The sequence below is a fragment of the Phaenicophaeus curvirostris genome, chromosome 7 (assembly GCF_032191515.1).
Source record: "Phaenicophaeus curvirostris isolate KB17595 chromosome 7, BPBGC_Pcur_1.0, whole genome shotgun sequence".
In the NCBI taxonomy this organism is placed as follows: domain Eukaryota; kingdom Metazoa; phylum Chordata; class Aves; order Cuculiformes; family Cuculidae; genus Phaenicophaeus; species Phaenicophaeus curvirostris.
This window is the reverse complement of record NC_091398.1, coordinates 140,776-168,712: the sequence shown is the minus strand read 5'-3', so window position 1 is coordinate 168,712 and position 27,937 is coordinate 140,776. Positions and strand designations below refer to the sequence as shown.

General features: G+C 38.0%; 1 protein-coding gene across 1 annotated transcript; it reads right to left on the bottom strand.

Annotated features, from left to right (window-relative positions):
- Positions 1 to 424: 424 nt before the first annotated feature.
- CALCRL (calcitonin receptor like receptor) lies at positions 425 to 26,197 on the bottom strand. The gene is made up of 12 exons (XM_069860467.1): positions 26,098 to 26,197; positions 25,386 to 25,530; positions 23,824 to 23,934; positions 22,775 to 22,887; positions 19,945 to 20,036; positions 15,115 to 15,241; positions 13,379 to 13,532; positions 12,147 to 12,207; positions 11,962 to 12,028; positions 6,953 to 7,171; positions 6,554 to 6,595; positions 425 to 4,274 (listed from the first exon to the last, which is right to left on the bottom strand). The coding sequence occupies exons 1-12, from the start codon at positions 26,146 to 26,148 to the stop codon at positions 4,053 to 4,055; spliced, it is 1,404 nt and encodes a 467-aa protein (XP_069716568.1). The 5' UTR covers positions 26,149 to 26,197; the 3' UTR covers positions 425 to 4,052.
- Between the last annotated feature and the right edge of the window lie 1,740 nt (positions 26,198 to 27,937).

The window sequence follows — 27,937 nt, the reverse complement described above, 5'->3', positions numbered from 1 at the left end:
ACTTCTAACTGAAAGAGGAATAATTTCTTTTTCTTGGCTCCCATTGTAGTCAACTGGCCTGGATGGCTCAGGAGTTCATCACGTAGAATCACAGATGATATGTTGGGAATAAAAGAAGCAGCCAGGGGAATTCGAGGAAGGAAAAAGAAAGAGAAGAATGTGTAATGTTGCCGCCTTGTGCTTTCTCTTCAGTATATGGGTTGTGCCCACTGGTGGTGGTTAGAGAAGCCAGAAATGCAAAGAACTACCATGCATTAAAAATGTAAGTATTAAATAAGCAAACACTTAAAAAATGAATAATTGTTAGTTACGGTATGCAATTACTTTCTTCCCATGTTAATATTTAATTAACTCACAGTTGGGATATCTGTGAAAGCCTAGCTTAGATCAACATTGTTATTTCCGTATTACAGCACGAGAGATCTGAATAAATGCAGTAATATTTTATTGAACACAAACATAATACTACTTTCAGCAATTAAAATGCATGAAGAGTCATAAGAACAAAGTGAAAATAAAGCACAACCAAAAAATAACTTCACATTTTTTCCCTTTCATTCTTAGTGTAAGCAATAAATACAATGCTATAGCTTCTTATAATCTTATTTACATAGTACAATAAGTAAATGTTGCCTGGTTTCCAGCCCAAATGTTGCCTGGCATGAAAAGGAGTATGTGTTGCAGCATTTCTACAGCCAAATACTCTAGCAGATCACTACAATGGAAAAATACATAGCATAAATGCTAACATTAAAAAAACCCAAACAAATAAAATAACAACTGAGGGGACCCTGCAATGGAGCATTTTATTAATTGAAGACAGTAGCATTAAAAATAGACATTCCCTCTCGTCAAATTCTAATGTGCTGGTATTACACATACTAAATATAAGACAAGTATTTTCTGTTGATTGATTCAATAAATCCTCACTAAATAACAACAAGTTAAGAGCAAATAATAACAGTTATCTGTTTGCATGTTCAAAGGAATCTCACAGCCCTAACAAAACAGAGTTTACTTCCATCCCAGAGAACACAGGTAAGGAATACAACATTCTGTAAAGCAGAAAATAAGGCATTAGAAATCAGCATAAGGATTTGATTTTAATTTATTGTGTTAGAAAAATACTTTAAGAAGCAGCCCCTTGTCTTGTTGTGTAGAAACTGAGAAAGGTGAGGTAGGAAGACTAAATAGGGAATTTGTATTTGTCAATGCAAAATAGGAAATCGGTTAGTTAACCTTGTGAGGAGGGGGAAATGTAGCTCTCCTGTGCCATGTAACCCTCCACAGCCATCAAGGCTTTCCTTGCACATCCAGGTGGATGTGTTTCTTGTCCATAGTGAAGACACAAGTTTGTATGTTGTGATCATCCACCTAGAAGCAGGATGATTTCTGCTGAAAAATAATTTTCCTTCCTAAATTACCATTACAACCTTCTCTGCCAGAGAACAGGGAGCAATTAGCAACTAGTACTTTGCACTAAATTATAAAAATGTATAGGCTATTAAATTTCAACTGCCTAGCTCATAAGGAAGCTTAATTCACAACCTAATATTTTATCACACTCTAAACAGTCACATATGTTTTAATTATAACCCAACAGATGCCATTTAAATAACTGCCTGTTAACATTCCACTAAGGGCTTCAAGGCACTTTTAAATGGACAGATATCTGCCTGAGCTTTGGATCCTCAGCTGGTACCCACTGAGTCTGAAAATGGATCACGAGACAGATTTATACCAGTTGATGATCTGGTCCCCCAAGTGTAAAGCTGCTGCACCAGAGCAGGGATTTTCTGCACCACTAGTATTTTCAGAACACTGCACAGATTTTAAGTAACACTACACAGATCAGCAAGCAGAGCTGTAAGCAACCTCTAATCAAATTGTAGCAGATACCATTATCGTGTTCTTACAGTTTAAGAGATTGTAACTTCTGATTGCCAAATTTCACACTATTCTGAAGTACAGAATCCAACCGGTTTTCCAGTTATTCCCATCAATCAGACAGCCTTGCAGAAGAACAGGAAACTTAATCTGGGCATCCTAGCTGAGAGTCTGTATTACGAAACTAAATCATTAATAAAACACTTTCTAAATTCAAAATCCAGACATAAGAACTGTAAAAACTATAGAAAGGTGCAAGTGGCATGAACTTACTGCATCCTCCTAATGTTTCCCTTCTAAATACAAAGCATTTAAAGCCTTATGAAGTCACAAACCAATGAATAGTGTGACAGCAAATTAACTAGATGCTAATGAAACTTACAGAAAGATTTCTAACAAAAAATGTATAAATGTTAAAAGCAAGTTGTTCATAAAAGAAATTAAGTATTTAAAACTGAAGTGGTCTCAGAAAGGACTGTCTCATTTGATTGGCTTAGATGCACCAGATATACATTAGCAAAACAGTCTATTAAATCCAGCATCTACTTTTCTTCTACTTCGTTTCATTTTCTCCCCCACAGGAAGTAGATGCATCTGCAAAATAAACCAATTAAACCTTTTTCTACTGTTGTGATTTTTAGTAAGACTTTTCTAAACTAATATCATGCCCTCAATTCCTGAGCATTTTTGTCATTTCACTTGAGAAAACAACTATTTTTTTAAAGCATTAAGGTTTACGAAACCACAGATCTCTATAAAACCACCTTTTTTCAAGACCTTCCTGACCCCCCCTCCTCATTTTCAGAGACCTGTATTCACCAGTAGAACCAGTAGAAAGAAATTTATAAAGTACTGCTCTAAGCTAAACAACTGAGACAGAGATTCAGAATCAAGCACTCCAAAATAATACTAAAATTGTCATTCCATAATGACTTTAACCTTCATAAGGCAAACTTTATATTGGATTTTCCAAATAATGATAACGACTAACAGTAGTTTGATTGAGTAATCTGAATCTCATACACTGGCTTCAAAGTAATTTGCACTGCACTCAGTCTTGGGTGCTTTTCTCAGACAAACAAAAACTCAGAAAATTAGTTAGAACTTTGCCCCACACTTTAAAGAAATTATCACGCACATGGCCAGGGAAATGCTTCAAAAAAACCCCCAAACCAGCAACATGACTACAACGAATTCTGTATGTGTTCTTTTCCCAGTTGAGTAAATTCCATAAGCACACAGTGAAGTTCCATCAGCTTCAGTTACGCATTAGCATCAGAAAGGATTTACAGTTATTCAGGTTACTTCTCTCTTTGGCGATAAGGCCTCATTGATCTTGCCTGTGTTAAAGCCAGTAAGAGACTTCCATGAACTAGAGGAGGAGGAGACACTCCTGTATATGCAGAAATAGTTTAAATAAAATTGCTCAAAGCTTGCTGTAAAATGTTACATTGCAGTACAGAAGTAGGCATAGCCTCAGATTTGTCTCTATGCCTGGTTTAAAACAGTGGAAAACCCAAACTGGCCAGGTCAAACCAAACCATCAATATCTTTGACCTTACCCATCCATTTGTTCAAGTCTTACCTCAGATTGCCTGTTGGGCATTTTTGACAGCAAAAAAATTAACCTGGACAATCTATTGTTATTATTGCACCTACTTTAACCATTTACCTTTCTTCTGTTTGAAACTGAATTAAGACAACTCAGTATGGTATTTACACCCTAAGATTCCACAGGCGAATGAAGTGGCTTCAACACAACACAGTCTTATGCAAACTTCCAAGAAAATAAGAAATCCTTCATTGATTCCCTTTGTACAAAAAATTGCCAACTTTGTCTACACAGTAGAAACTGAAGAGGCAAAGTTTGTATCCCTATATAAATGCACATACATATATAGATACATGTATGTATAGACAGACAGATGTACAGATAGGTAGATGTATGTACAGATGCCCATACTATGTAGATACACAGAACCACAAACATACGTATATATGCATGTACATACATACATACACACGAAAAATGTGTTGGGTTAGCTTGCATCATTCAGAAGAAATACATATCCCAAGTTAGGTAAAATCTTCTGGCTGTGAAGTCATTAAATCAAACTTGGAGTCCATGGGAGGAAGCATGCTGGAATAGGCCGAGCCCTTGGCAGTCACCCATACAGCTTTTCAGTTTTTAAAACAACGCTCTCCGTGTCATGGTAGCCCTTCCCATTTAAGTGTTCACTGGTGCAGTCATGGTTGTAGCTGTAGCCTTGGACGTCACTGATTGATGACACAGTGTAGGAAGCAGTGCGCATAGCATCCGAGTGGCTGAAGCTGTGCTCAAACTGGATTTTGTACTGGTTCCAATGTCTTCTCAAAACAGCTTGGACCTATGCCAGAAAACAAAATAGAAATGCACATAAAGCATTTGGAAATATATCACCAGACATCATTCTTTGATGAATGAGTACCATAATAAATGCATCTAAGCAAATTAGGTGATAAGGTTCAGTAATGCTGGAAAATTGGGGTACCTACATGGGATCTGTCACAGGAGATGTTCTGAAAGATTTACAATATGAGGCAGCATTAATCTCCAACAAATTCAGTGTGAAATAACTGCACTGTACAATTTAGCATACCAGGTGCTCAGAAGAAGCACAGGTGACAGGAGGAGCAGCAGCAATGCAATGTTTTTGCTTTCTCTTCTGTGGACTGAAGTTCAGTATGAACAGGAGAAAAGGTGATTTACATGTTGAAAAGGTCATTTCTATTCACCCTTCCATTCAAAAGATCACACCCTCTCAGCAGCTGAAAATTCTTATACTCTCAATAAACCATAACTTACATTTGCTATGGTTCTGGCACAATGAAGCCTTTTTAATTTCTGAGCATACCATAATCAAATGACTAGAAGGACAATTTCCCGAACCCTCTATTTCTACTACGGTTAAAAATAAAGCTGATAAAATAGCTGAAGGCCCCAACTTGTTTACATGTCTCTACTGAGAGGATGTGATGCTTATCATACCCTTCCTCTTCTACAATGCAGTTAAACACCTGTGCGTGCTGGACTGATGAAGTGTCACAGGCATAAAATTCACATGGAATTAGTTTTTCAGCATGGATGACAAGCGGGGAATGCTAAGAATGGTAACTGCCAGCATGGGTGCTTTTTCAAGAGATCTTTTTTTACTTTAAAAAACCTGCCCACAGATCATGAACATTTTATTTCCCCTTCAGCCAAACTTTGTACACAAAGCATTCCTGCACTGACTGGCAAGGCACTGACTTTCAGGAAAGGCTGGGGAGCATTGACACCACATTTATCCCGCAGTGCACCCCAAATCACAGCCACAAGCACGACCTTCATTTCACTGTGTTACACGCAAAAGAACTAAACCAAACAGTGTTTCCTCCAGTTAAACGCTGATACTGTAGGTAAATACTTCTAGGATTTTCTACATGTCTTGGAGGTCTCTTTTGTGTTTGCTTCACATTTCCCTAACACAATGGCTTCTTTAGTCTAATTTAAATCTGATTTTAATTATGAAAAACAAAAATAAATAGATGAAAAGAGATGCAATGTTTAGACTTCCTGCAGTCTGGTATCAGAATCCTCTGTTTAAATGAGAACTTCACATTTCTCAAAATACTTACAAAGAAAATATAAAAGGTTAAGGGCAGAAATATCAACTGAGTAGCATAAGAAAGTAGTAATGTAGGGCAAGAGAGATACCCTTTTACTGTTCATTAAAATTCACTTAAAACATCTAAACACAAACCTACAAACACTGAAGAGAAATCAAATGTCTTCATACTTCTCAGTTTGTGATCTTACTGCTTTTCATATCAAAATTCTGCATTTCTTACAAGTCTAAAGGGAGACTTCTTGCTTCATCACAGAAATTTTTGATTAATTAATTTGCATTACTAGCAATATATAACCTTCAACCTTCACAGAGGCTGAATCCACTTCCCGTAATGCCTCATAAAGTCAAGAGAAGAGGAATATTCAAAATTCTATCTTTTCTGAGAAGAAAGCTTGGAATTTATTTCTACATCCTATCAATCAATCTGTGCATATCAGTTAAGTTCTAATTTTCTGAATGATGTTCTTCAGCTACGCTAAAAAAACAGTAGCTATGCTGCTTTTCCAAACTTCAGCCTAAAATTTTACCAAAGAGCTGTCATAACACAACACTTCCCCAGCACAGCAAGACGTGTGCAATATGCTCTACTGCTGCTGCAGAAAGACCAAGGCAGCAATTCTCCAGAGTAACAGACACTAGACAGTTTCTAACATAGACGAATATACACACTGGATACTGAATTACATTTTACATGGTATTTACTGAGAATTTATATCGAAGCAACAAGTATCTTCAATTCCTTACATAATAAAGGGACATGTATATTGCTCATCACAAAAGATTCAGTCTTAAAGAACTTACTGATGCCATGGATGATGGCATAGTGTTTCCAAGCTCTGCTCTTGGAAGCCACATTATTTTTTTACATTTTTTTTTACCTGAAAAATTTAGATTTACAGGGTTTTTTTTCAAAAAATATTCAAAAATTACCAGCTCCTTAATTGTTGAAACAAAACAAAAATGTATTTAAAGTATTATATGTTAAATGTTAAACATGTTAAAAGCTGTTACTCTACCTCTCCATTAAAGAAGCAGAAAATTGTAGCGACCAGCAGACCCTGTAAAACAGAAATAAAAAGATTCTGCTTTATTTATATGCACATGGATTTTTCCGGTTTTGAGATAATTAGAGGTTCCTGATAAAATTCAGATATACATATAGTAAAGAAAATGTAGATTAAATCTAAACTTGCTGAATTATTTCTAAAAATATGTTACTAAAAAGTACGGGGCCAGTAATTGCACACAACATTTCTTTCTTTTAAGAAATGAAAATTCAGGTAAAGTCAAGTACAAGAATATTGCATAAAGGTCCTTAAAAATTAAATCAAAGCAATCATTTCTCCCTTCATATGTTCCACACGCCAGCTGCTGTCTAGCTCAAGTGACAAAAAAAACTCTGTAGTGCTTCCTACCTGGTAGTGCATAAGGATGTGCATCACATACTCGTACACTTCCTCAGCGATCCGGCCCTCCGGTCGCCAAGGAAACAGCACAAATTCAATGCCAAGTAGTGGAACGAGAATCAGGGTAGCTCTCACTGCTTTCATGTACAGGTTGGATTCTGCCTTGTGGGTGTCCTTCAGCTTGGTTATGAGAACACGAACGATATTTAGCAGGAAGAAAAGATTCACCTGTGGAAAAGAAAATTACACTCAAGATATAGACTGAAAAATCATCCCACGCCCGGTTTTGTGGTACTACAAACCAGAAACTCCAGGAAAATCATACTACGTGGATAGCATTGCGATTGCACAAAGAACATGAGTTAAAACTCTGAAAACAGCTTTCAGTAACTGAGAGTGGGCTCTAACATCACTTACCCGCATCCATTCGTCTAACTTACTAAGCATCCATCCAGGTAACTGTTAGTCTTCACTGCTAACAATCCACCAACCCCCTCTCTACTGCCACAATAGAAATACACAGGTGAACAATTAGGTTTTTTTCAAATGTTGATGTCTTTTTAGGTTGGTGAAGAAAGAGGATGACATTCTCTCTCTGCATTTAAATGTGGTTCTTCAAAAAGATACTTCTTCATTTTTCAAAGAGGAAGTTGACAAATTTATAAAAAAGAAAAAATCAAATTTTTTAAAAACTAAAAAAGAAATAAAACTGCAGGCAAAATGCTCCTAACTAGGAACTGTGTAACCCTGGAGAGAAACAGCAGATTTTACATTTGTCACAGTTGCTAATGATAGATTTTGAATCATTCAGCAGAACTGCAAATGAGGCAAGCACTGAAATGATGGTCTACATCATTCTCATGCACTACTGAACCTGATTATTTCCATGGCTATTAAGGCTTTTTTTGATAACAGTGGTGTATAGCAGTTCATTCAGATTGACAAAAAAAGTATTCCAAACTGAAATCACAGCTATGCGGACTGTCTTTCACCGTGTGGGCACTCAGTGGGAGCACTCACAGAACTAGTGCTAGAACTAGAACACACACACAACCCCCTCAACAGCCTAAGGATGAGAGTAACCAGAGCAACAGCAACATCAGGGATGATTACACCACATTTTCATCTATCATGCAATAACAATGGCCCCTTAAATAAACTAGAGCTAGACGAGAACTTGAGAGCTCAGCCAGTGCCATCACCTTGCCCAAAGCAGGGAGGCAAGACAATGCTGCTTAGAGGACTCACTGCCCATAGGAGAGAGACCTGGAGTCTCCTCCTCGTTGCTCTTCTTCTGGATCAGTGTTTGTCCATCTGAACAACTACCTAGAGACGAAAGCAGGGGGCAGGGGAAGAAGCCAGCCAGCCAGACAACTCCCTTCTAGGCAGACTACAAACTCCTAGTGTAGGAGGCCCCTGTCTTACTGCAGGGCAAGTGCAAGCGGGGAAGTCATTTCAGATCATGTGTGTCACCATGTCCTTTACAACCCAGGCATAATTCTTTCAGGTCAGTTTAGGTTTTTCATGATAAACAGCTGTGTATTGTTATAACAACGTGGCCCCTGACAGATATGCCATGTTATTTATTCAACTTACGTGCTATTTAAATCATTCCAACAGGAAATTGTTTTACATAGGCAACTACTGCATGAATTTCTTCTGGAAGTCTCCGTCTACCTTAAAGCTTTGTTTAAGCAACCAAGTTCTTCTGACTCTTTCTCAGGGGATTTATTTAGATTTTATGCAGCCCACAATCCTCATCCAACTTCCTATAGTACACATAGACAATAATTCCTTCCTCCAGTTCTAAATTTAATCCTTCTGAAATCTACTAGTTCAACATTGATATGTCTCAAACACAGAGTTTTCAGCCCTCGTGCTGTGTACCACAGCCAACTCCTACAATCCTGTCCCTGAATGCTAACTGAAGATGACAGTTGTAGCAGCCAGGAGTAAAGCACCACTCAGAAGACAATTTCATTTACAACACTGTTCCACTTACCCATCAAAACCAAAACCCACAAAAATAAGCATGCAGAGAGCCTGCCAATAGGTATTAGGGCAAACAGAGAAGACGAATGAGGCAAAGAAGAGAGGAGTTGAGAGGAGCAGTATGAGTGTCACTAAAAGCACACAGCACTAATTTTTTGATGGGTATCTGTTCAGTGACAAATACAGTGAGATCAGGATGAACTCAATTCTCAATGAAGTGATGAAAACAGGCCTTGATTTTAGAAAGGCAGTGAGTAGTTTTTACATTTAAGCAGAAGCAGGCCAGTGAAACTACTCGCCTATATATTATCATCACACTGACTGGGGTGATGGTCCTAGAGGAGCCCTGTTATGCTTAGAATGATTTCTGCTTGCTGCAGTATGAACACACAGGAAAATACTGGCAGCTCCAGTGACCTGAAATGTGAACCAGGGAAGCGAACAAAAATGGAAACAAAGGCAGAGAAGGCAATCCTAGATAAAAAGACATGTTGGTGACTATTGGGAACTTAGCAGAATTTAGGTTCTGCATTATGAGTGCCTCTGAACCTAGCCAAGCTTTTAAGTCAATAGTCAACTCAATGTTCTTGAATTAAACTCTCCTCAGGTTCCTGATTATTTCCACTTCTCTCCATGTCCGGTTTGTGCTAAGCAGTATGGTGATCGTCATTAGCACGTAGGTTTAAATTCTGTTTAAATTCCCCCTTAGGATGACATAAACAGATCATTCTCAGCTCAAGAAACTCAGATGATCTTACATACTAGCTGGTAGCCATGGCTTGGCTTTTAATATGGTTAGGAAGCTCCAGATCTTACCTTGCTTCTGCCAAAAGAATTTGCATCTGTGAAAGGCTGCCAGACTAAGACACTAAAGCATAAAATTGCTATAGGGTAAAATAAACATCCCCATAACGTTATTTATATGAATAACGACATAACTAAATTGAAATCTAGCCTTTTGGTGGTACCAGTGCAAACTAAATCGCTACGGCACTGGCACATCTGAAATTTACGCTGAAATCACTGCTGCTTTCACTGAAGCTCAAACCTATTGCTTTTTCACACACATACCGTCTCCATTTCAATCAATATATGTCTACTATAAAAACTGCCATCACTCTCTACTCTTTCATTCCCACGGTATTTCTTTAATTGTGGTTACTTAGGCAAATATTTGCAATTAAGGGGTGAAGTGCAGCCAATTCCAGTCAAAATGCAGCTCACGCTTCCAGTTTCTTTGGCAGGGATCTGACCATAATTATGTAATATCAGGGACCATAAAAGCATTATTATTGTTAAATTTACGTAACTGCAGGACTTGCAGTTAAATTCCAAGAGTTAAATTCCTACTGGCTTCTGCCAGTTCTCCCTGGCACTGACTTGATAGTCCCCTCCATATTCTTTGAGAACTTACTCCTCCAAGTATAAACAGTATCTCCTCCCTTGTTATCTAATTTGTTGTTTAATATTGTTGCTTAAATGTCTTCTAAAGCAGGTCATGCTCAGTAAAGTGTGAAAATTGTATCTGGCAAGCAAGCTGCTTAAGCAAATGAGGGTTCTGTTCACAAAGCCTAAACACATGCCTTCCATCTTCTTTATTTCTGGCTTCTCTCTTCTGAATTGACATAGTGCTTTTTTTTTTTTGTTGTTACCATAAAGGAAAGCAATTCCTTTAAGGTATTTTCACATCACAGGCAAGATGTGCAATTGTGTTTAATCTCTGTCATTCCTACAACATTTTCAAATAAATTTACTGCTCGTACTGAGTCAAGGAAAATGCAAAAGAAACACCTTCAATCAGCTCAAGAAAATCATAGGAACAGCAAAGGTATACATATACAAGAGAATGAACACAGATTCTGCCCAAACCAACCACACAGAGGCAATTATTATGGTTCAAATAAAATCAAAAGACATTGTTAGTATCACCTTGGAAAGAAGCCTTGACCGTTCGGGATCGATCCACTTGGACAAAGCGAGTAACAACTGCCCACAAGGCAGTCCAGAATAGCATACAGTTTCTGGGTAAAATACAACGCCAATGAAGTGAGCAAACAAATCCTATCCCTTTCTACAAAAACAGTTCACCTTCTGTGTAAATTAGAAAGAAGCAACATTATCTGCATTATGCATGCATAGATATTAATGATGTGGATAGTTGTGTAAGTAAGTACACATTAGTATTTTCTTTTATTATGCACTGATTTCTATCTACCAATAATCTATTGACTGAATTTTATAGGTTAAATTCAATCCTAGAATAACTGAATTGATATTTATACAGCGGAGTCGTGAGCGACACATCTAGAGTTTAGGATCTTCAGCAGCAAATATCTGCTTAACAGAGCTGGCATTGACTCGGAGCTCAGAGTGCAAGACAGAACACTGAGCTACAAGAGTTCACAAGGACTAATGAAGCAGAGGACTTGCTGTACCCAGTGGCCAAAGCACACACTGCTAGATTAGTATCAGAACAGGGGCAGTCACAGATAAACTTGCAGAACTATTTCCACTGGTCCTTTCCCAAGCGCCTGCTCTAGTTTCTTTCTGTCCCATATTCCCACCCACAGTCAGTCCTGGCATTTGAGCCCTCTTTCTGAACCTCAGGAATTTCTAGTCTGGTAGCTGCCTGGCCACGTGAAAACAGTGACACGACGATGCTTTGTAGTCGGGTCAGCCTGGCAAACGGCCTGGACAGTGAGAATGCATTCTCAGCTACAGAGAAGATTTGAACATGGCCATCCAGTACTCCAGGTAATATTTAGTCCTTCCTTGTCACTAGCATTTACTTGGAATGATAATCAACATTGCAGAACCTGATTTTCTCAAAGGACCAGGGGTATAGCTCCTTAACGAGGCCAAGACTTGTGTATCTGGTGTCTCTGAGGCACCTGCTGGGTTCAGTGAGAGTCCTGTGAATGACAGTGACCTCCAAATGTTAGTTTTAGGCTCTTACCAACTGTGTAAGACCATGAAGAATAGCCAAAAAACAAATAAGAAAAACAAATTATCTGAAAAAGGCGTACCAACAGAGCAGCACAAATAGGGCCATGGATGATGTACAGCAGATGAGTATCAGAGCTGATCCAGCAGCTAGAGAAAACAAACAGGAAAAGAAAAAATATTTGCTATTTTATTATCTGTTGCTTTCCTTTTTTTCCCCTTAAAGAAAATATAACAGTATTGCAAAGCAAGTTGAAATGCTACTTACTTGTCATTATAATATAAACTTCTAGCCACGGCATGTATGCAGGCAGGGATCAGTGGAAAACCTGTGAAGAAAAAACAATGTTTTCTTCATTTGTAAACCTGGCTAGTATCTAAGAAAGCCTGCACCTCTGTCAGAAATCGTCTGTATTTTAACTTCATCCATACCACATACCTGCAGAGCAAATAAAGTAACAGGGATCAACTCAGTTTCTTTTTTCTCAGAACCTTATTCCCATTCATACCAACAACACACAGAAAGGAAAATAAAATTAGAACTTTTTAGAATGTAACAATCAATCTTCATTAACACAGATATTTATCAGGCTGCCATCTGCAATAATGCTATGTAGGTAAGTAATATTAAAAAGGTAATTGTATGTAAGACCATAGCTTTAACAGTATGATTAACAACAGACGCTTGCTGGGTATTCAAGAAACAAGGTCCCCTGACAAGGAAATTTGAAATCAGACTCTGGAAATCAGGCTGAATTTAAAAAGAATAAACAATAGTTGTCTGGAGTCCTTGACACTCTGGTGGTACCAAATTTTCAGAAACTGCTGAGCACCTATGGTCTTTTAACCCTGTCTCAGATGCATCTGTAGCAGGACAGCAAGTGACCCAGGTTCCAAGTCATGTTAAAGCTGAATATGCTGAGGAGAAAGCCCTCACTTGCTCTTTGTGAACAAGCTCTTGTGCGTTATCTGAAATGACCAGGTTTGGCTTGTTAGTTTTGATTCTGGTATTACTTGAGATCTTCAGCTACAGCTATTCTGTATTTGCTTAGTGAACCATACAGGTCAAATGGAACTGCTGGAAAAATAAATCCTTGGCCATCTCTAACTCGCTTCTGACCCTCCACCCTAGACATGGCGAGACTTCTCTGAAAACAAACATTCATTCCTGAATAAACATCTTTGAGATGAAGAACAATGAATAATTACTTCTTAATGTCTTTTTTATAATAGGAGACTATTTTCTCTATACAAAGGAGAAGTCACTTCCTGACTCCAGAAATGCATAATCTCTCTTTCAGCAAAGACAGAAGTGCATAGAACTTCCTACATTCATATTTCTACGCCTTTTAAAACACTACAGACAAAGAAGTGGGGTGCGACATCATTGTTCAAAGCTACGAGCTTAGAGAAGCAGAGGGACATACGTTCACATGAATTCCCGTTAAAGGGAGTAAGAGATCGCGTTAGCCTGAAAACACAGAACATGAAATGGCGTACCCCAGCCAAGAAGGTAATACCAAAGCAAGTGTTGTTTCTCAGCAAAAACAGCCACCACAATGAGAGTATGCAGGTAAATGCCTTCACACAGCATCCAAAAGTAGTTGCAACCCATTAGGTACAGGTAGATGAACTGTGACACTTTGCAACTAACCTGCAGAAAAAAGCAGAGCGCAAGATAAATTTTTAAGTTGCAAAAATCACAGACCATTATTTGCAAATGCAAAAAAGATAAAAAACACTGCTCAAGTCAAACAGAATCATGCTAATGTTTATTTTGCTTTTCACTACAATTATGTATTTTTTAAATAGAATTTTCATAGAATTACAATTCCATACTTTGTGGTGACAAAGCAGTTGGTATATGAGTCTGTGTCTTTATTCGTCAAACATGAGGACCTCAAGATCCTCAAGCATGACAGCAGAAAGACATAATGATATATCCATTGCCAAATTTGACCATTCCAATCAATAGAAAATCCCTAAATTCTCTGATGGTAACCACACACGAAAATGCACATTGATGAAGGTAATCCCCTCTCCATTTTACTAATGACAACACATAACTATTCCAGAAAAAAAATCCACCATTTAAGAATGCTTACAGTAGTTTCAATTTTAATCTAGTCACGACTGCACTCCGGGCCAGGTGAGAGTGCGTTGCAGGTTCTGGAACAAATCTTGTTACCATATTTTGGTATTTAGCTTCATTCAAAACATACTATTCAATTGAAATGTTATATCTCATCGTGCAGCTTCAAATGTGAGGTTGTAAAAAGGAACAATTGCAGATTTGGACACTGTACATCTTTTTTTTTTTCCCCCTTCTGAAATGGCTGCATGTTTGATTGATTTCTGGTACTTAGCTTAAAATAAATCAAAAATCAATATTGTTTTACCACGTTCTGTGACCTAACTCACTTGACGATGATTATTAGCACCTATGTCAAGCCTGTTTTCCAGCACTTCGATGAGCGCTTTTAAAGGAGAAAGAGAATTTCTCTTTGGACTTGATTCAGTTTCTGGAGTTTTGCCCTAACTTTCACAGAATTTAAATTTTTCTTCCAGGTCTAAAGAAGAACAAAAATAAAGCCACGGATAGGGGTTTGTTTGTTTATGTATTTAATTTCAGGCTCTTCTGTTGCCATAACTCCTAGCCTTTTGGGAGAGGCTACTGATTCACACTTACCCCAGTACTATCAGGAAATGAGAGTGAGAAAAATCAGACCTGAACGGACAGCCTTTTTATTTTGCTTTTTTACTTTTGGAATATAAGGGTTAGCTTCATCTCCCTTCACAAAAAAATAGTTCTTCTCATCTCAACTGAAGATGGTAAAATTAAAGCCACAGGGAAGTAGCTGACATCCCAAACACACTCCAAAGCTCTTTTTACTGCCCGCCCTTGGTGAAATGAACTGTCATAACCTCGCTGACATCATCGAGAATAGGCTGCTTTCTCACAGTTGTTTCAGCGCAAAAGTGATTTGTACAAATTCAGCAGAGCAGTTCAGTATGGTCTGTCTCTTAGAAGTGTTTTTACCGTTTCAAAACCTCAAATAAGAAATTCCCAAATCATTGTCAGACATCTGTTGTACTACAGAACATGGATCCATCATTACTGAACATTTTAACCTCACTGTATATATTTCATCAAGCATTCACGTCTCGCGTATCTCTGTGTTGCTGCAGTTTTTCACATATGAATCAACAAGGCTGCCAAATATACTTTTACTTACTGGATTAGTTGCAACTAACTCCTGGTTGTTGGCAACAGCAGTCAGTGAAATTATTGTTACAACAGAGTTGCAAACAAAAGAGAAAAATAGATTTTTATGCAGGGTAATCCTTTGGCAACTCAGGCTCCTAGAAGAGGGAAACAAGAACAAATGAATTCACAGGGGGACAGCTATGTGTACTTGGGGACACAGAAATTTTGAAATACTAGAGCTCTTTATTTTATTAAGAAGTCTTACATCAACCCTTCCTTAAGCTCAAGTACAAATTTAATAGAATGATGTGAAAGGTAATACCTTCCCTTAAGCACCAGCAGGAAGCAAAGCCAGTACATTCAGTTCCAATACATTTACAGTGAAGGACCTGTTTTGTAGTGGTTTTTGAATAGCAATAATATAATGTTCCAGAGGACTGACACCTCTTCTCTGTTAGTACCTGAAGAATGTCCCAATTAACTATCATATCTGAGCTTGAAGAAGCCCTCTTACCCTACATTTCCGCTTACCCAAACCTGTTAAGACTTTTTGAGGATAATCACCTTCTATTCACATTCTTGTCATTTTTCCTCCTTAATCCTGTAGCTAGAGAAATACCCAACTAAAATAACGCAAATCTTATCCTGACTTTTGTATACAACTAAGTTACAAATAGTATGTAGGATACAATCATGAAATGCAATATATAACTGCATTTAGTTGTGTTAATTCTCAAAAGCTGCAGGACTATATTGTGAACTCTTAAAAATGTGACAGACGAAAGAAGAAACAAAATAGCCCCATTGAACAAGACAGACAGTCAAAAAAGAGTGGTGATTGAGGAGACTGCACTTCTTGGTTGCATTCTTTCAAATTGTCACAAGAAGAGCACATGAAGCGCCCCAGACACATGGAGCGAGTTCCCAAGTTCAGATACGCATAGTGCAATGCCATGAACCAGGCAGAGGTTCCGTAGCTTAAGCCTTGGAGCCCTAAGACATTCTAAGTCTCACATCACTATGTATGGGGGAAGGAAATCTCTCTAGAAACCAGTTCTGCCATGCAGTACAAGGAACTACCCTACACAGACCTCCGGCTGCCAACTTTTATTGGCGTGAAGAAAACAAAAAAGAAGAAGTATCCAAAAAACAGAATGCAGGTTTGGTTATGAATTAAGTGATAAAGTATATTCCATAAGGCTTTTTCAAATTTTAATTTTGTTTTTCATTTTAATGCCCAAAATGCATAAAGCTTTGATTGTTGTAAAATGAAGGGGTTTTACGTTCTTTGAAAATGTACTTTTCTATGTTGGGGTTTTTTTTCCTCTCTGGTTTATATATGAAAATAGAGGCGACACGAGATTCCAGCTAAGGGCTTTGTGTAAACAAGTCCTGAAGAACTCTGGAATTCTGTCTGCTCATTGTTAAGATTCAGTGTGCCAGCAAGGAAAAGCACGTACAGCTACTGGGGCCATCTCTCAGGGTCATCCAGCAGCTGTTCCTGTTGAATATTCAAACACACCCATCCACACCCATGCATAAAAGGACTGAAAGGATCACCGGACAAGAAACAAGAAAGTAAGACTGATGACACTGACAAACGAAGACTGCTTTTGGTAACAAAAGGATTTTTTCCTAAGCCTCCCCACCCTCCCTCTTCTGCTACCCTTCCTATATTCTTTCTTATGACTGTTTTTCTTAATGACATAATATCCTTTAATTACTTAATTCTCATAATTACAATCTAAGGACATTTGAATGACCCACCCTTGAATTAAAACACGCAGTAAAATAAAAACAGACCTCCTGCTAAATTACCTATTTCCCTTCCTATTTTGACTTCTGTATGTCTTGGGCATTAGGGAAAAATGGCTTTCTCCAATATTTCTCCAAAAGAAAAAAACATTTTCAAAAGCCCCCAGAGGTATTCAAACACTGCAAAATTCACATATGCACCTAAGGGGAATTACCCATCCAGCTGAAAGTAACTTAAAATGCCTTATGAACCTCCTGTCTATCCATCTGTCAGCCAGTGGCCTCCCCACTCTCTGAGTGCAGCATTGTTATCCTCTGCGAATGCTGGTGTATGTTTCGACGTGATGCTTGATCAAGAAGTCCTTGGTTATTGTGGGTGTTTTGTTTGCTTGGTTTGCTTTTAGTTTGGAGTTGGGAGGGGCATCTTTCAAATCACAGCTCCCCTTTCTCTGAATTCACTGGTGTTTTGAGGTTTTTCTGGCCTTTTTTTTTTTCTTTCTTTATGAAAACGATGCCACTATATTAACTGAAGATTTACAATAAGCACACGTGTGCTCTAGATTATGTAACAGAAAGAGAAAGCAGAGCTGTTGCTAGAAGTTACTTTTACGTGTCTGTGTCATAGATGGTTTTTCAGAGAGGAAGATCAGAGTTCCAAGTTTATAGCCCATTTTACACTATTAAAACAAGAATTCTAATCCACTTGGGGAACACAAGTCACAAACAGGTCAAGTATCGCCAATGAGAAAATTTAATGAAGAAAAAACAGAATTACGGATGAAAAAATAAAATGCAGGAAAACATTTCAATCTTGAAAAACTGAAGATATTTGAAAAAAAACCCTGTCATTAGTCTTATGGAAATAAAAGTACCACATTTCTTGTCAAACCTAAAGATAGTCTAATGGTCAGCAATGCAGCAAGTGTCATCTGGAAAATATCAATCAACTAAGAGAACGAATTCTTGGGGAAAATGACAAATTCAAAAGGCACCCACACACAATAGCAAAAAAAACCACCCCATCCACCTGTTAAAGCTATGAATAATTTTATACAAGGTTCAGCCGATACATAATACATCCTGGAATTAATCTAGATCCTTAAATATCCTTCTGGTACTATAAATACTTTAGAGGAACTGCACATCCCAAGAGAACAGCTTGTAGAGGACTTTCTTTAGCTTCCTTTAAATTTTGTAATTTCCTTTTATATCCTAACATAACCACAGTCTAGAAACTGTGATTTGTGGGTCTGGATTAATTCCATGTGGTTCTCTGAAGAGAGATGATCCTTTACCAGAGGGAGAAAGAAATCCCTGGAGGGTTAGACAAACATGACATAGCTGTAATGGCAGCAAAGCAGATCACCTGCTTTTGCAGTGAGTGCCACAAGCCAAGATTAAATCAGCTTGGTTTTTATATTATAGTACTGAAAAAAACACGCTTTACCATCTCTGAACTTTTTAAAATCACAGAATCACAGAATAACCAGGTTGGAAGAGACCCACCGGATCATCGAGTCCAACCGTTCCCATCAAACACTAAACCATATCCCTCAGCACCTCATCCACCCGTGCCTTAAACACCTCCAGGGAAGGTGATTCAACCACCTCCCTGGGCAGCCTGTTCCAGTGCCCAATGACCCTTTCTGTAAAGAATTTTTTCCTAACATCTAGCCTAAACCTCCCCTGGCAGAGCTTGAGGCCATTCCCTATTCCAAATCTTTTTGTCTTCTCCTGAGAAGTCTGTCACAACATTTTTCCTGCCATATTAGGTATTTAGTCTGTAAACTTTTTATGGTACTTATAACAACAGTATAGCCCTTTTTTTATGCCAAATCAAGATTCTTATAACGGCTGTGAGCCATTTCCCATGTTGATTTTGAGGAGGGAATATGAATTTGGAATTAGTAAGCATTTTTTATAGGACATTTGCAAATAAATTGATGAAAAACGTACCAATATTTTGATTTGTCCTTATGAACAGAAGTCAGAAAATACTGAAAAGTCATCTCGATTACTGGATTTGACAAAGAGAGGCTAGACAGCTGCGACACTCTAGTCTGCTGGCGATTTGTGGAAATGTTATCCCAGAACCTGGGGAAATACTGCACATCTAAACTGGAAACACTACATTTAACAACATGACTAAAAGGAATTTTTTTTATCAGATATCTGCTACCCCTACCTAATCAGAGTCCAGAGTATGAGGAAAGTAAATCTGAGCTGGCCCCACAATTGCTGGTGTATGTACTATTCATGTTTAATTGTTAGGAATAAAATAAAAAATGGAGTGAGGCAGCAGTGTGGGGCGGTAGAAAATGGATAAGAGTAAAGCAGATCTATACTATCCAACAAAAAATGATGCAGAAGTTATTTAAACTAGAGCCAGTAAGCGAGGAAAGCCTACGCTGTACTGGGCAGCATGTGGCAGAGATGACAACTCGTGTGCCTCAGCTCTGCTCATGTGGCAACACTTCTGATTTCACCTTTCCACTGAGCCTCACTGACCGCTTTAAAAAAAGTGAAAAAAAGAATCTTTCACAAGAAAGAAAAGTAAGTTCACAAAATGTGAAGTAACAGGACTAATTTTAAAAGACCTGTGCATTATATTACCAGTTGTTGTGACTGCTCAAACTCTCTCTCAAAAAGGTAACATGACTGTCAGTCAGTGGATATGACATAACTGCCACAGACATAATACAGTGAATAAAAAAAAAAACCACAGAATCATTTTTATTATTCCCATTCCTACTGTAGCTCTTAGCCTTACTTTCTTTATACTTAATCATATTTGGTGGCTACCTCCTTTGGAATGCTACTGTACCGATCATGTGTCACCAGTATTTTGGTTTCCATTTGCTCTTTAGTTTGGTTGTTTGGGAGATCTACCCTGTAACTTGTTATTAAAGAAAAAACAAACGCAAACCAAATAAAACCCCAAAACAAACCAAACTTCTCCCATTTTCTCATTTCCTATTCTCAGTATATTCTACAGATTTTGGGTTGCAGATTTGGGATTCTAGGTTTCTGACCTAAAATTTTATTACAAAACTAGTATTGTTGCAGCCACTGATATTTGGTAAAGGATTTTAAATATACTTACTTAAAATAAAAGAATATGCCAAGAGAAATCAGGAGTGATGCAATTGAAAGCCCATGTCCGATGATGGCCAAGTAATACAAATTCAGAGCAGTCTGCAATACAAAACCAAAAGTAAGCACATGTGATGCACACAGAACCGCTGTTGATAAAGCACATATTTATACATCTCTTCTGCATAGAAAATATCTGTAATAGGATTAAGAAAATAAAAACATTACAGATAATCATAGAATCATAGAATAACCAGGTTGGAAGAGACCCACCAGATCAACGAGTCCAACCATTCCTATCAATCACTAAACCATGCCCCTCAGCGCCTCGTCCACCTGTGCCTTAAATCCCTCCAGGGAAGGGGAATCAACCCCCTCCCTGGGCAGCCTGTTCCAGTGCCCAATGACCCTTTCTGTGAAAAATCTTTTCCTAATGTCCAGCCTCAACCTCCCCTGGTGGAGCTTGAGGCCATTCCCTCTTGTCCTGTCCCCTGTCACTTGGGAGAAGAGCCCAGCTCCCTCCTCTCCACAACCTCCTTTCAGGTAGATGTAGAGAGCAATGAGGTCTCCCCTCAGCCTCCTCTTCTCCAGGCTAAACACCCCCAGCTCTCTCAGCTGTTCCTCATAAGGCCTGTTCTCCAGCCCCCTCACCAGCTTTGTTGCTCTTCTCTGGACTCGCTCCAGAGCCTCAACATCCTTCTTGTGGTGAGGGGCCCTGAATCCTACAAATTAATATGTTACTAAAAGTTCTTTCTGCAGGGCACAGAACAGAAACACTGAAATCATCACTAAAACTTACCTCTTATCTGTTAAAACATTAGGTTTCTAACATGTACTGCTATGTTTTTTCTGAGTATTTACATAAATCTGGCTATTTATGCTATTGCATTAGGTGCATTCTTGTCTGAGGCTTGATTCATCTCTTAATACAACTCTTAAGTAAAACATATGCTTCCTATATGAATTTATCTATTTTTTCCTCATTGAAGGTTTTATTCCTATAATTTAAAGATGCCTCCTTCAAAGCAAAGCTGTGATTATGATATTGGAAATTTAGTTTTCATTCAGCATTTAAGATTATAATTTATAATTTATAATGTAAGATTATAATTTTGCACGTAAAGACATGAAGAATTTCAAGTTGAATGTTATACTGTCACAATGAAGCATAATTATCTGGATTCCATAAGAAGAATTACAGCATACATCCAAATGCTCATATACTCCAAACAGTATGTGTCCACTGAACTTGTTCCAATTTGAGACATACTAACCGCAGCCTCCTACATATATTGAAGGTTATAGAACGAGACAAAGGTACCTCTGTGTACACGCTACAGTTATTAAAATTATCATTAAAGCTAGGGTATGTTTACATGATGACAGCCTTCCTGACAGGTCCACATCCCATATCCCCACCTCATTCAGTGACCAGCTTAGGCAGAAGAGCACGTTAAAGAGAGTATTTATGCACAATCTAGAACCAGCACAAAGACAGTGCAGCAAGGACTGTGGATGAGGGCAATAACAATAAGAATTGAACAATGGACAGCAGTCACATTTAGTGTGTGTTATCTAACCCGGCTTCCAAGCAAAGAGAAAAGATAAAGTTGTTTAATAAAACAACACATAGAATTGCAGTAAGGCTTTCTTTGGTGCCATTATTCAACTTAAACAATAGCTTCTGAGGCATAACAGAGTTGAAATACATGGGCAAAACAGCTTGAGGGAAATTATCTCATTATCCATAAAGAAGGACCCACATGGATCTGCTCCCATCTCAATACTGTTCTCCCTGTTTCCAGTCCCATATTAGCAAGAATCAGTGAATTATAGCATATTATCTGTGGGCAGAATTACACTGTCATTAATGTACTCAATGTCTCTCATGTTTTGAGTAAAAGAAATAGAAAAGTCCCTTATGATCATCTATTATCACCTTTCTCAGTGTGCTTATCTTCAAGATAAACTGAAATCTATAAGAATACCATCCATACAGATACTCACATAGTCATGCGTGTGCTTAGACTCTACCTTTGATGTATAGAAAAACAACTGTCAAAGCATTTTTCTGCCTGGCCTGAGATAATTTTGGATGCTTGCAAAATTTCACTTTTAATAAAGTCAAAGTACAGATTTTCCATTTGTGTGAGTAGCCTAATATCTCAGAAACTGAAGAAAAATGGCACTTGTAGCCAGGACACAAGGCATCCACAGGAAAAAGACCACAAGAAAAACAAACCCTATCTAGCACTTCTCACCATCTACTTCCCTTGGCCTCCCAGAGATCCTGTGGTGAATCCACTCAACTGCAGCTTGCCTACACTTTTGTAAAAATTAGGAGATGGGCCCTGCTTTTCATACTGGGAGACAAATAACCCAAACATCCAAACTCTGCTTAAGGCTGCCTTGAAGACAGACTAACCCCAAGTAAAATTTTGGTTATTTGGCTAAACCCATAGACTCAGCACATCTTAGAGAGATGCGCAAACCTCCTGCAGCTCTGCAGAGCTTGGACCCTGCTTCGAAATTCCAGAGCTCTTTTAAGGCATACATTCTGCTTACCAGTAAGTGACTGTGGATGACTGAGACAAGTTCTAATACCTACACTTTTAAAACACCCATGAAGGAAAACATGATCGTATTATTCAAACTGTTGAAACTAGCTGTAAAAGACAAAATAGGGGTGTTGAGGTCTTTTGCACAACTCATCCTCCTTACTTAATATGCTTTCTTCTTTTTGCACTCTGATGTCCCATCAAGCCTGCTGCCATTCCAGTTTTGAAACACTTTCAGATCAGTTTCTTGACACCAGTAACATGCAATCATTCATTTCCTACCTTCACTTTTTCACGGGTATAGATATTGCACTGAGTGTAGTTTGTCCATGTCCTGTTGCTTTCTGGGTGTCTAAACCAATTGCCACTTGGATCACAGATCTTCGTAACTTTTTCTACAACCAGTCAAAGTAGATGGAAAGAAAAACAAAAAAAGAAAAACAAAAGCACAGCAGTCAGCACTGAAGTTCTACTTCCTGGTGCCTAGTATTTAATAAAGAAAGACTGGCAAACAAATGACAGCTTTATATGACTAAAGAGACATTGCTTGTTATGATGAATTCTGAGAAACTAGAGGCCACTGCTTTCGCTTGGCAGCAGCAACCAATGATGTGTTTTTCTTAAAAAAAACAAATAGGTTTCCCTCCTCCAATCCAGTAAGTATCAAAATATATCAAACTAACTGTTAGAGAACTACCAGATGAAGCGACAAGAACATTTAAATGGCTTGTCTAATATCCAAGAGCTAAACTGAAGTCTGACATCCTGCCACAGTATATTAGGACTGGACAGGCAGGAAAACCTCAATAAAGAAACTGCTTAAGAACCAAAGTGGAAAATTTCTGGGACCCCATAATGATTTAAATCATCAAACAGAACGAGGCATGAAAGGACCCTGGGAAAGACCAAATGCAGCAGAAAGAGACAAAAGCGAAAGTCCATGACAATTTCCACATGCTCACAGATGCAAAATTTAGCCTACAGAAGCAGGAAAAGATTCATTTCTGGGAGAAACTCTTGTCAACTTCAACTGCTAATTGGAGGTGAAAGAATAAATCATATTTCTGCTAAAAAAAAAAAAAAAGTTTATCACTCAGAGGAAAAAACTGCCATCTAACTTCAGTTTCTATTTCCTAATCTACAGAATCTCACAAGGATGTATTTCAGAAAAGGAAATAAGTAACTTGTCTGTTTTCTATGTGATAAATGGTTTTGGAGTCACTGAAATTCTGGAGCATTAGCGACGTAGGTGGGGCAGAAAGGTAACATCAAGCAGCCAAAACCTGATTTTAAAGAGATATATGTTGATGCAGAAGCCCGTGCACACTTACCAGATGGGTTGAAATCCTGAAAGTAGTCAGGACAACGCTGGACTGACACAGTCCCGGCAGCAACATCATTCCAGCACAACCAACCATCCCATGTCCTGTTACAGTAAGGACCTGCAAATGAGTAGAGACCAGATAATCAAATAACAACAACCCTTTCTAACAGTCTTTCTAAAGTAAGATATAAGACTGCATAAAGTAAGTTTCTCACTTGCAGCAACGAGGAAAAAAAAAATAAAATAGGAACATAAGATTTAGAAGTAGTTAAAACTCCACCTAATGGAAATAGTTCCTTATAAGTACATTTCTTTGAACACACTTTAAAATCATTGATCACCTTGAAATGGTCTATATCTACAACTTCTAAACCTCAGATCCAGAGTATGGTAGGCAAAACAAACTAAATCAATTCAGATCAGACAATGCACACTAACAAAGAGCCTTGAATTGCAGAGACTATTTTACTGAATTTATTTACATTTTGGATGTATACCAAGCCTATCTATATGTTTACTAGTTCACTGAAAACAAAGTGGTATCCTAGAAGCTACCAGAAAGCCTGGCTGGGAGGCAGCCACAGCTGAGCCAGCAGCAGTCACGGTGGACAGGGGATCCACAGCTTCCCTCGCGAGCCTATTCAAAGCTTCAGTGCACTCACGTTAATCTTAACATTTGAAATAAGCCTCCCTTGAGAACGAGCCAGGGTTTTATAAACAAATCTTTCCCAAAAAGGCATGCAGAATGACGAACCCTCTCTAATAATCTGAAGATGTTTTCAGTATTTTCCTTCAGTTTCCTTTTTAAGACTTAAGAATTCCCCCTCAAAGGCTGCATGTTTCAAACATCAGGTAATTCCTCCTCTTCTCATCTGAAGAATTTATAATTTGCTCAGATCCTTCTGAAGCTGTGATGCCCCAGGCTGGACATAAGCTTTCACCATCATACTCATATCCATTTCTGACCTCCAGACATTCAGTTCCTCCAAAGAACCATCTCAGAAGACGAAAACTCATTGTAAAAGAATGCAATTACCTCTCCTTGCCCCAAAAGCCGTTCCATGTTTCTAAGTTACAAAGCCAGAAACAGTGAACACAGACAGGTAGTGTCACTGAGGTTAGCTATTAGCAAGCTACCAGGAAAGGCATTAATGACACTAATACAGCTTCAAGGCAGGGAAAATATCTGCATCAAGATGTTTTCAATTTTCAAAGGCAGATGTGACCAGGGAGACAGAGGTACTATAAGGGCGTAAAACAAAATAAAGTGCTAAGATTTGTAAGTCATCAATTTTTACTCTGGATATCTACTTAAATTAACATTTTCTTATCAAAAATAAAATCATTGTGTTATAGAAGAAGTGCTGCTTTGGACAGGTAATATATATAACGTATCACTTTGTCTTCATGATTCCCACAGTGACATTTCTACAAAAACGATAAAAACACAGCTGGAGTCTGAAAAAGTGAGTGCTACCAAGACAAGAAATGACTATAACTAAAGGATCCTAAAAGACTATAATTATATGTGTTGACCTTTGTAAAACCTTGTAAGAAAACAAATTTTACCTTCCTTCCTGTGAATAGGATCTTGCATGATTTTCTGGTAGCACTCGTACTGCGCTGTCATAATTTTATTCCGTGTAACACTAAGTTGAGCGAAGTCCTCTGTCATATTCTGATGCCCTTCAGATGGTACAGCAGCAGCAAAAAACTAAGAGGAAAAAGACTTTGTTTTAGCAAGTCATGTACAAACTCCAGTATAAACTTCTTAAACTTCAATCTTTTAAAATATTATATTTCAAATATTATCTTACTGAAGGAAAATGATCTTCAAATCTTATTACTGACAATATGATTTTGTGGTTTTCTGGTTAATTTAGCAAGTCCTCTTACTACTGAATCTTGACAAATATCTCCTGAATGAGCATGGGAGACTAACAGTCTGCAAGATTTGTAAATAATAATGGGAAAATGCATAGAAAACAGAGACAGTCAGAAGCATGCAAACAGCTTTTGCAAAACCCAGTAAAATACATTGAAGTAACATTAGTCTAAAAGGCATTTGAATGAAGCCCAAATGATCCTTTATGAAAAGGTACTTTCCATATACTGTATGCACTTAAGCTCTTGGCCTCTTGAGGGATGTTTTGTTTCTCTATAGTCTTGTGAACCATAAAGTTAACCCTCAGAATACAAAAAGGTAATAGAAAGACACAACATTTACTCTTATAGAAATTAAAATACATTTGGAAGAGATTTAAAAATATGTAAGACTCACCACAGTAACTGGTAAGAAAAGCAGCAAAAAAGTCATTCCCTTTTTTGTCATTTTTATTTCCAGTGCAGTGAATTTTGTTCAATAGTTGAATAATCTCAAACTGCAACAGAAAAGAAGCAGGAATTCACAAAAGACAGAACTTATAGACGACTTAAAACAAACTAAGAGTTAAAACAAAACAGTGGAGGCCCTCTCAATTTTTTATTCACTCACGGTGAGGCCATGAGTTATAAATGGAGATGTACAATATGACATGAAAAAAATGCACTCAATTCACCTGCAGTGAATTCCAGCAGCAGGGATTCTCCTGCACTGCTGCCTCCATTGCCTGAACTATCACCAGTTCTCAGAGGGTTTGTCTCAGTCAGGTACCTGGTATCAGCTGTAACATACGCGTGCAGCTATTAGCCCCGAGATACGAGTTTACTCGTTGACACCACTGCCTTTGGGCAACCATAGCAAACTGCAGTTCAGTTTCCTCTCAAGTAGACTTAAACACACACACACACAATTATTTCCTGTTTTCATAGAAGCCGATTTTTTTGTTTTGCCGTTTCTCGAAGAACTGATCTAGTAAGCAGCCAATTTATCTTAAACTCAGCAAGGATGGCAATGGCAGTGCAAGAATTGTGAGTTGTAAACTGGTTTCTGTATCTGCAGTAACTATACACTGGTTTCTAAAACAGCTATAATCATCTTACCGTGCAGACTATCGTGGGAATTGATTCTTGAAGTGTAAAATGCACCTAAACCATACGATGTACAATATACAAAATTATTTATTATGCACCTAGACCACTTATAATAACCCTGCTGTAACCTCTCCTTCAAAATGAAGGGAAATGTATAAGAGATTTCTCATGAAATATTTTACTGTGTCCTGAAGTATCCTGAGAAGACCACAAAGCTGAGCCTGGAACTCAGTTAAGAGGTTCTCTTCTGCTTGCATGGTAGCAAAAGACCTCCACATTTAGATTAAGTTATTACAACCAAACCACCATATAAAATATAAGTATTTTGCTATACTAGATTAATGAAGCTATTATCAGCCAAAATAAAGAGGAACATTTAAGTGAATTTAGCTCCCTTTTACAGATTAACTCACTAGGAACAACACACTGCTACTTAAAGTATAAAACTCGGGTATCCCAAAGGTCCCTCATATACCCAGCTCAAAAGATCCCACTGCTGCCAAACTGCTGGAAGCCAAGTACCTAAACGCAAACCGGCCTCCTGACCCAAGCCATATTCCCTTGGCTTGGAAGTTTTTCTTGCCCAGCACTCATATGACAAACAATTGATTCTACACTGGTCCGCTTTACAAAAAGCCCATCTTCTAGGAAAAAAAGTCTTATTCACAAAACCAACCATTCTCTATCTATTACTTTTCTGCTTTTGCACTGAGACTGAATCCTCTTAACACAACTGTGACACAATAAACTGCATTTACTGACCACAAAATATGAGATCGCTGCTTTTTATTGTACAGGTTGATGCAAATACAAGAAATGTGTTGTAAAATCAGTTACTGTTGTGTCTGTTTAACCCAGATTAAAACTGCATCAATAATCTTCCCTCTATTTTTACCACTGGCATCCAACCCTTTAACACTGATTGCTAGAAATTGCACAGGCAATTTAGCGAGACACTGAAATTGAAGTATGCTGTTCTAAAAGCTTCTAGAACACCAACAATACATTAATTATATTCTCAGTTTGACCTAATGCTGGAAAATGATGAGAACTACAACGAATGTAACTAGAAAGATCACTGTCTCAACTACAGAAAAAACTAAATACCTATATATAGTCACTAAAGAGTGAAACACAAGCAAAAACGG

What these genes read in the sequence shown, in the direction of transcription:
- CALCRL (XM_069860467.1), bottom strand. Translation starts at nt 26,148, where the DNA reads ATGACAAAAAAGGGAATGACTTTTTTGCTGCTTTTCTTACCAGTTACT. An exon ending in TTTTCTTACCAGTTACTGTG is followed by an intron (nt 25,531 to 26,097) that starts GTGAGTCTTACA and finishes TTTTCCTCTTAG; the next exon opens with TTTTTTGCTGCTGCTGTACC. An exon ending in GGCATATTCTTTTATTTTAA is followed by an intron (nt 15,242 to 19,944) that starts GTAAGTATATTT and finishes TCCCTCTTCTAG; the next exon opens with GAGCCTGAGTTGCCAAAGGA.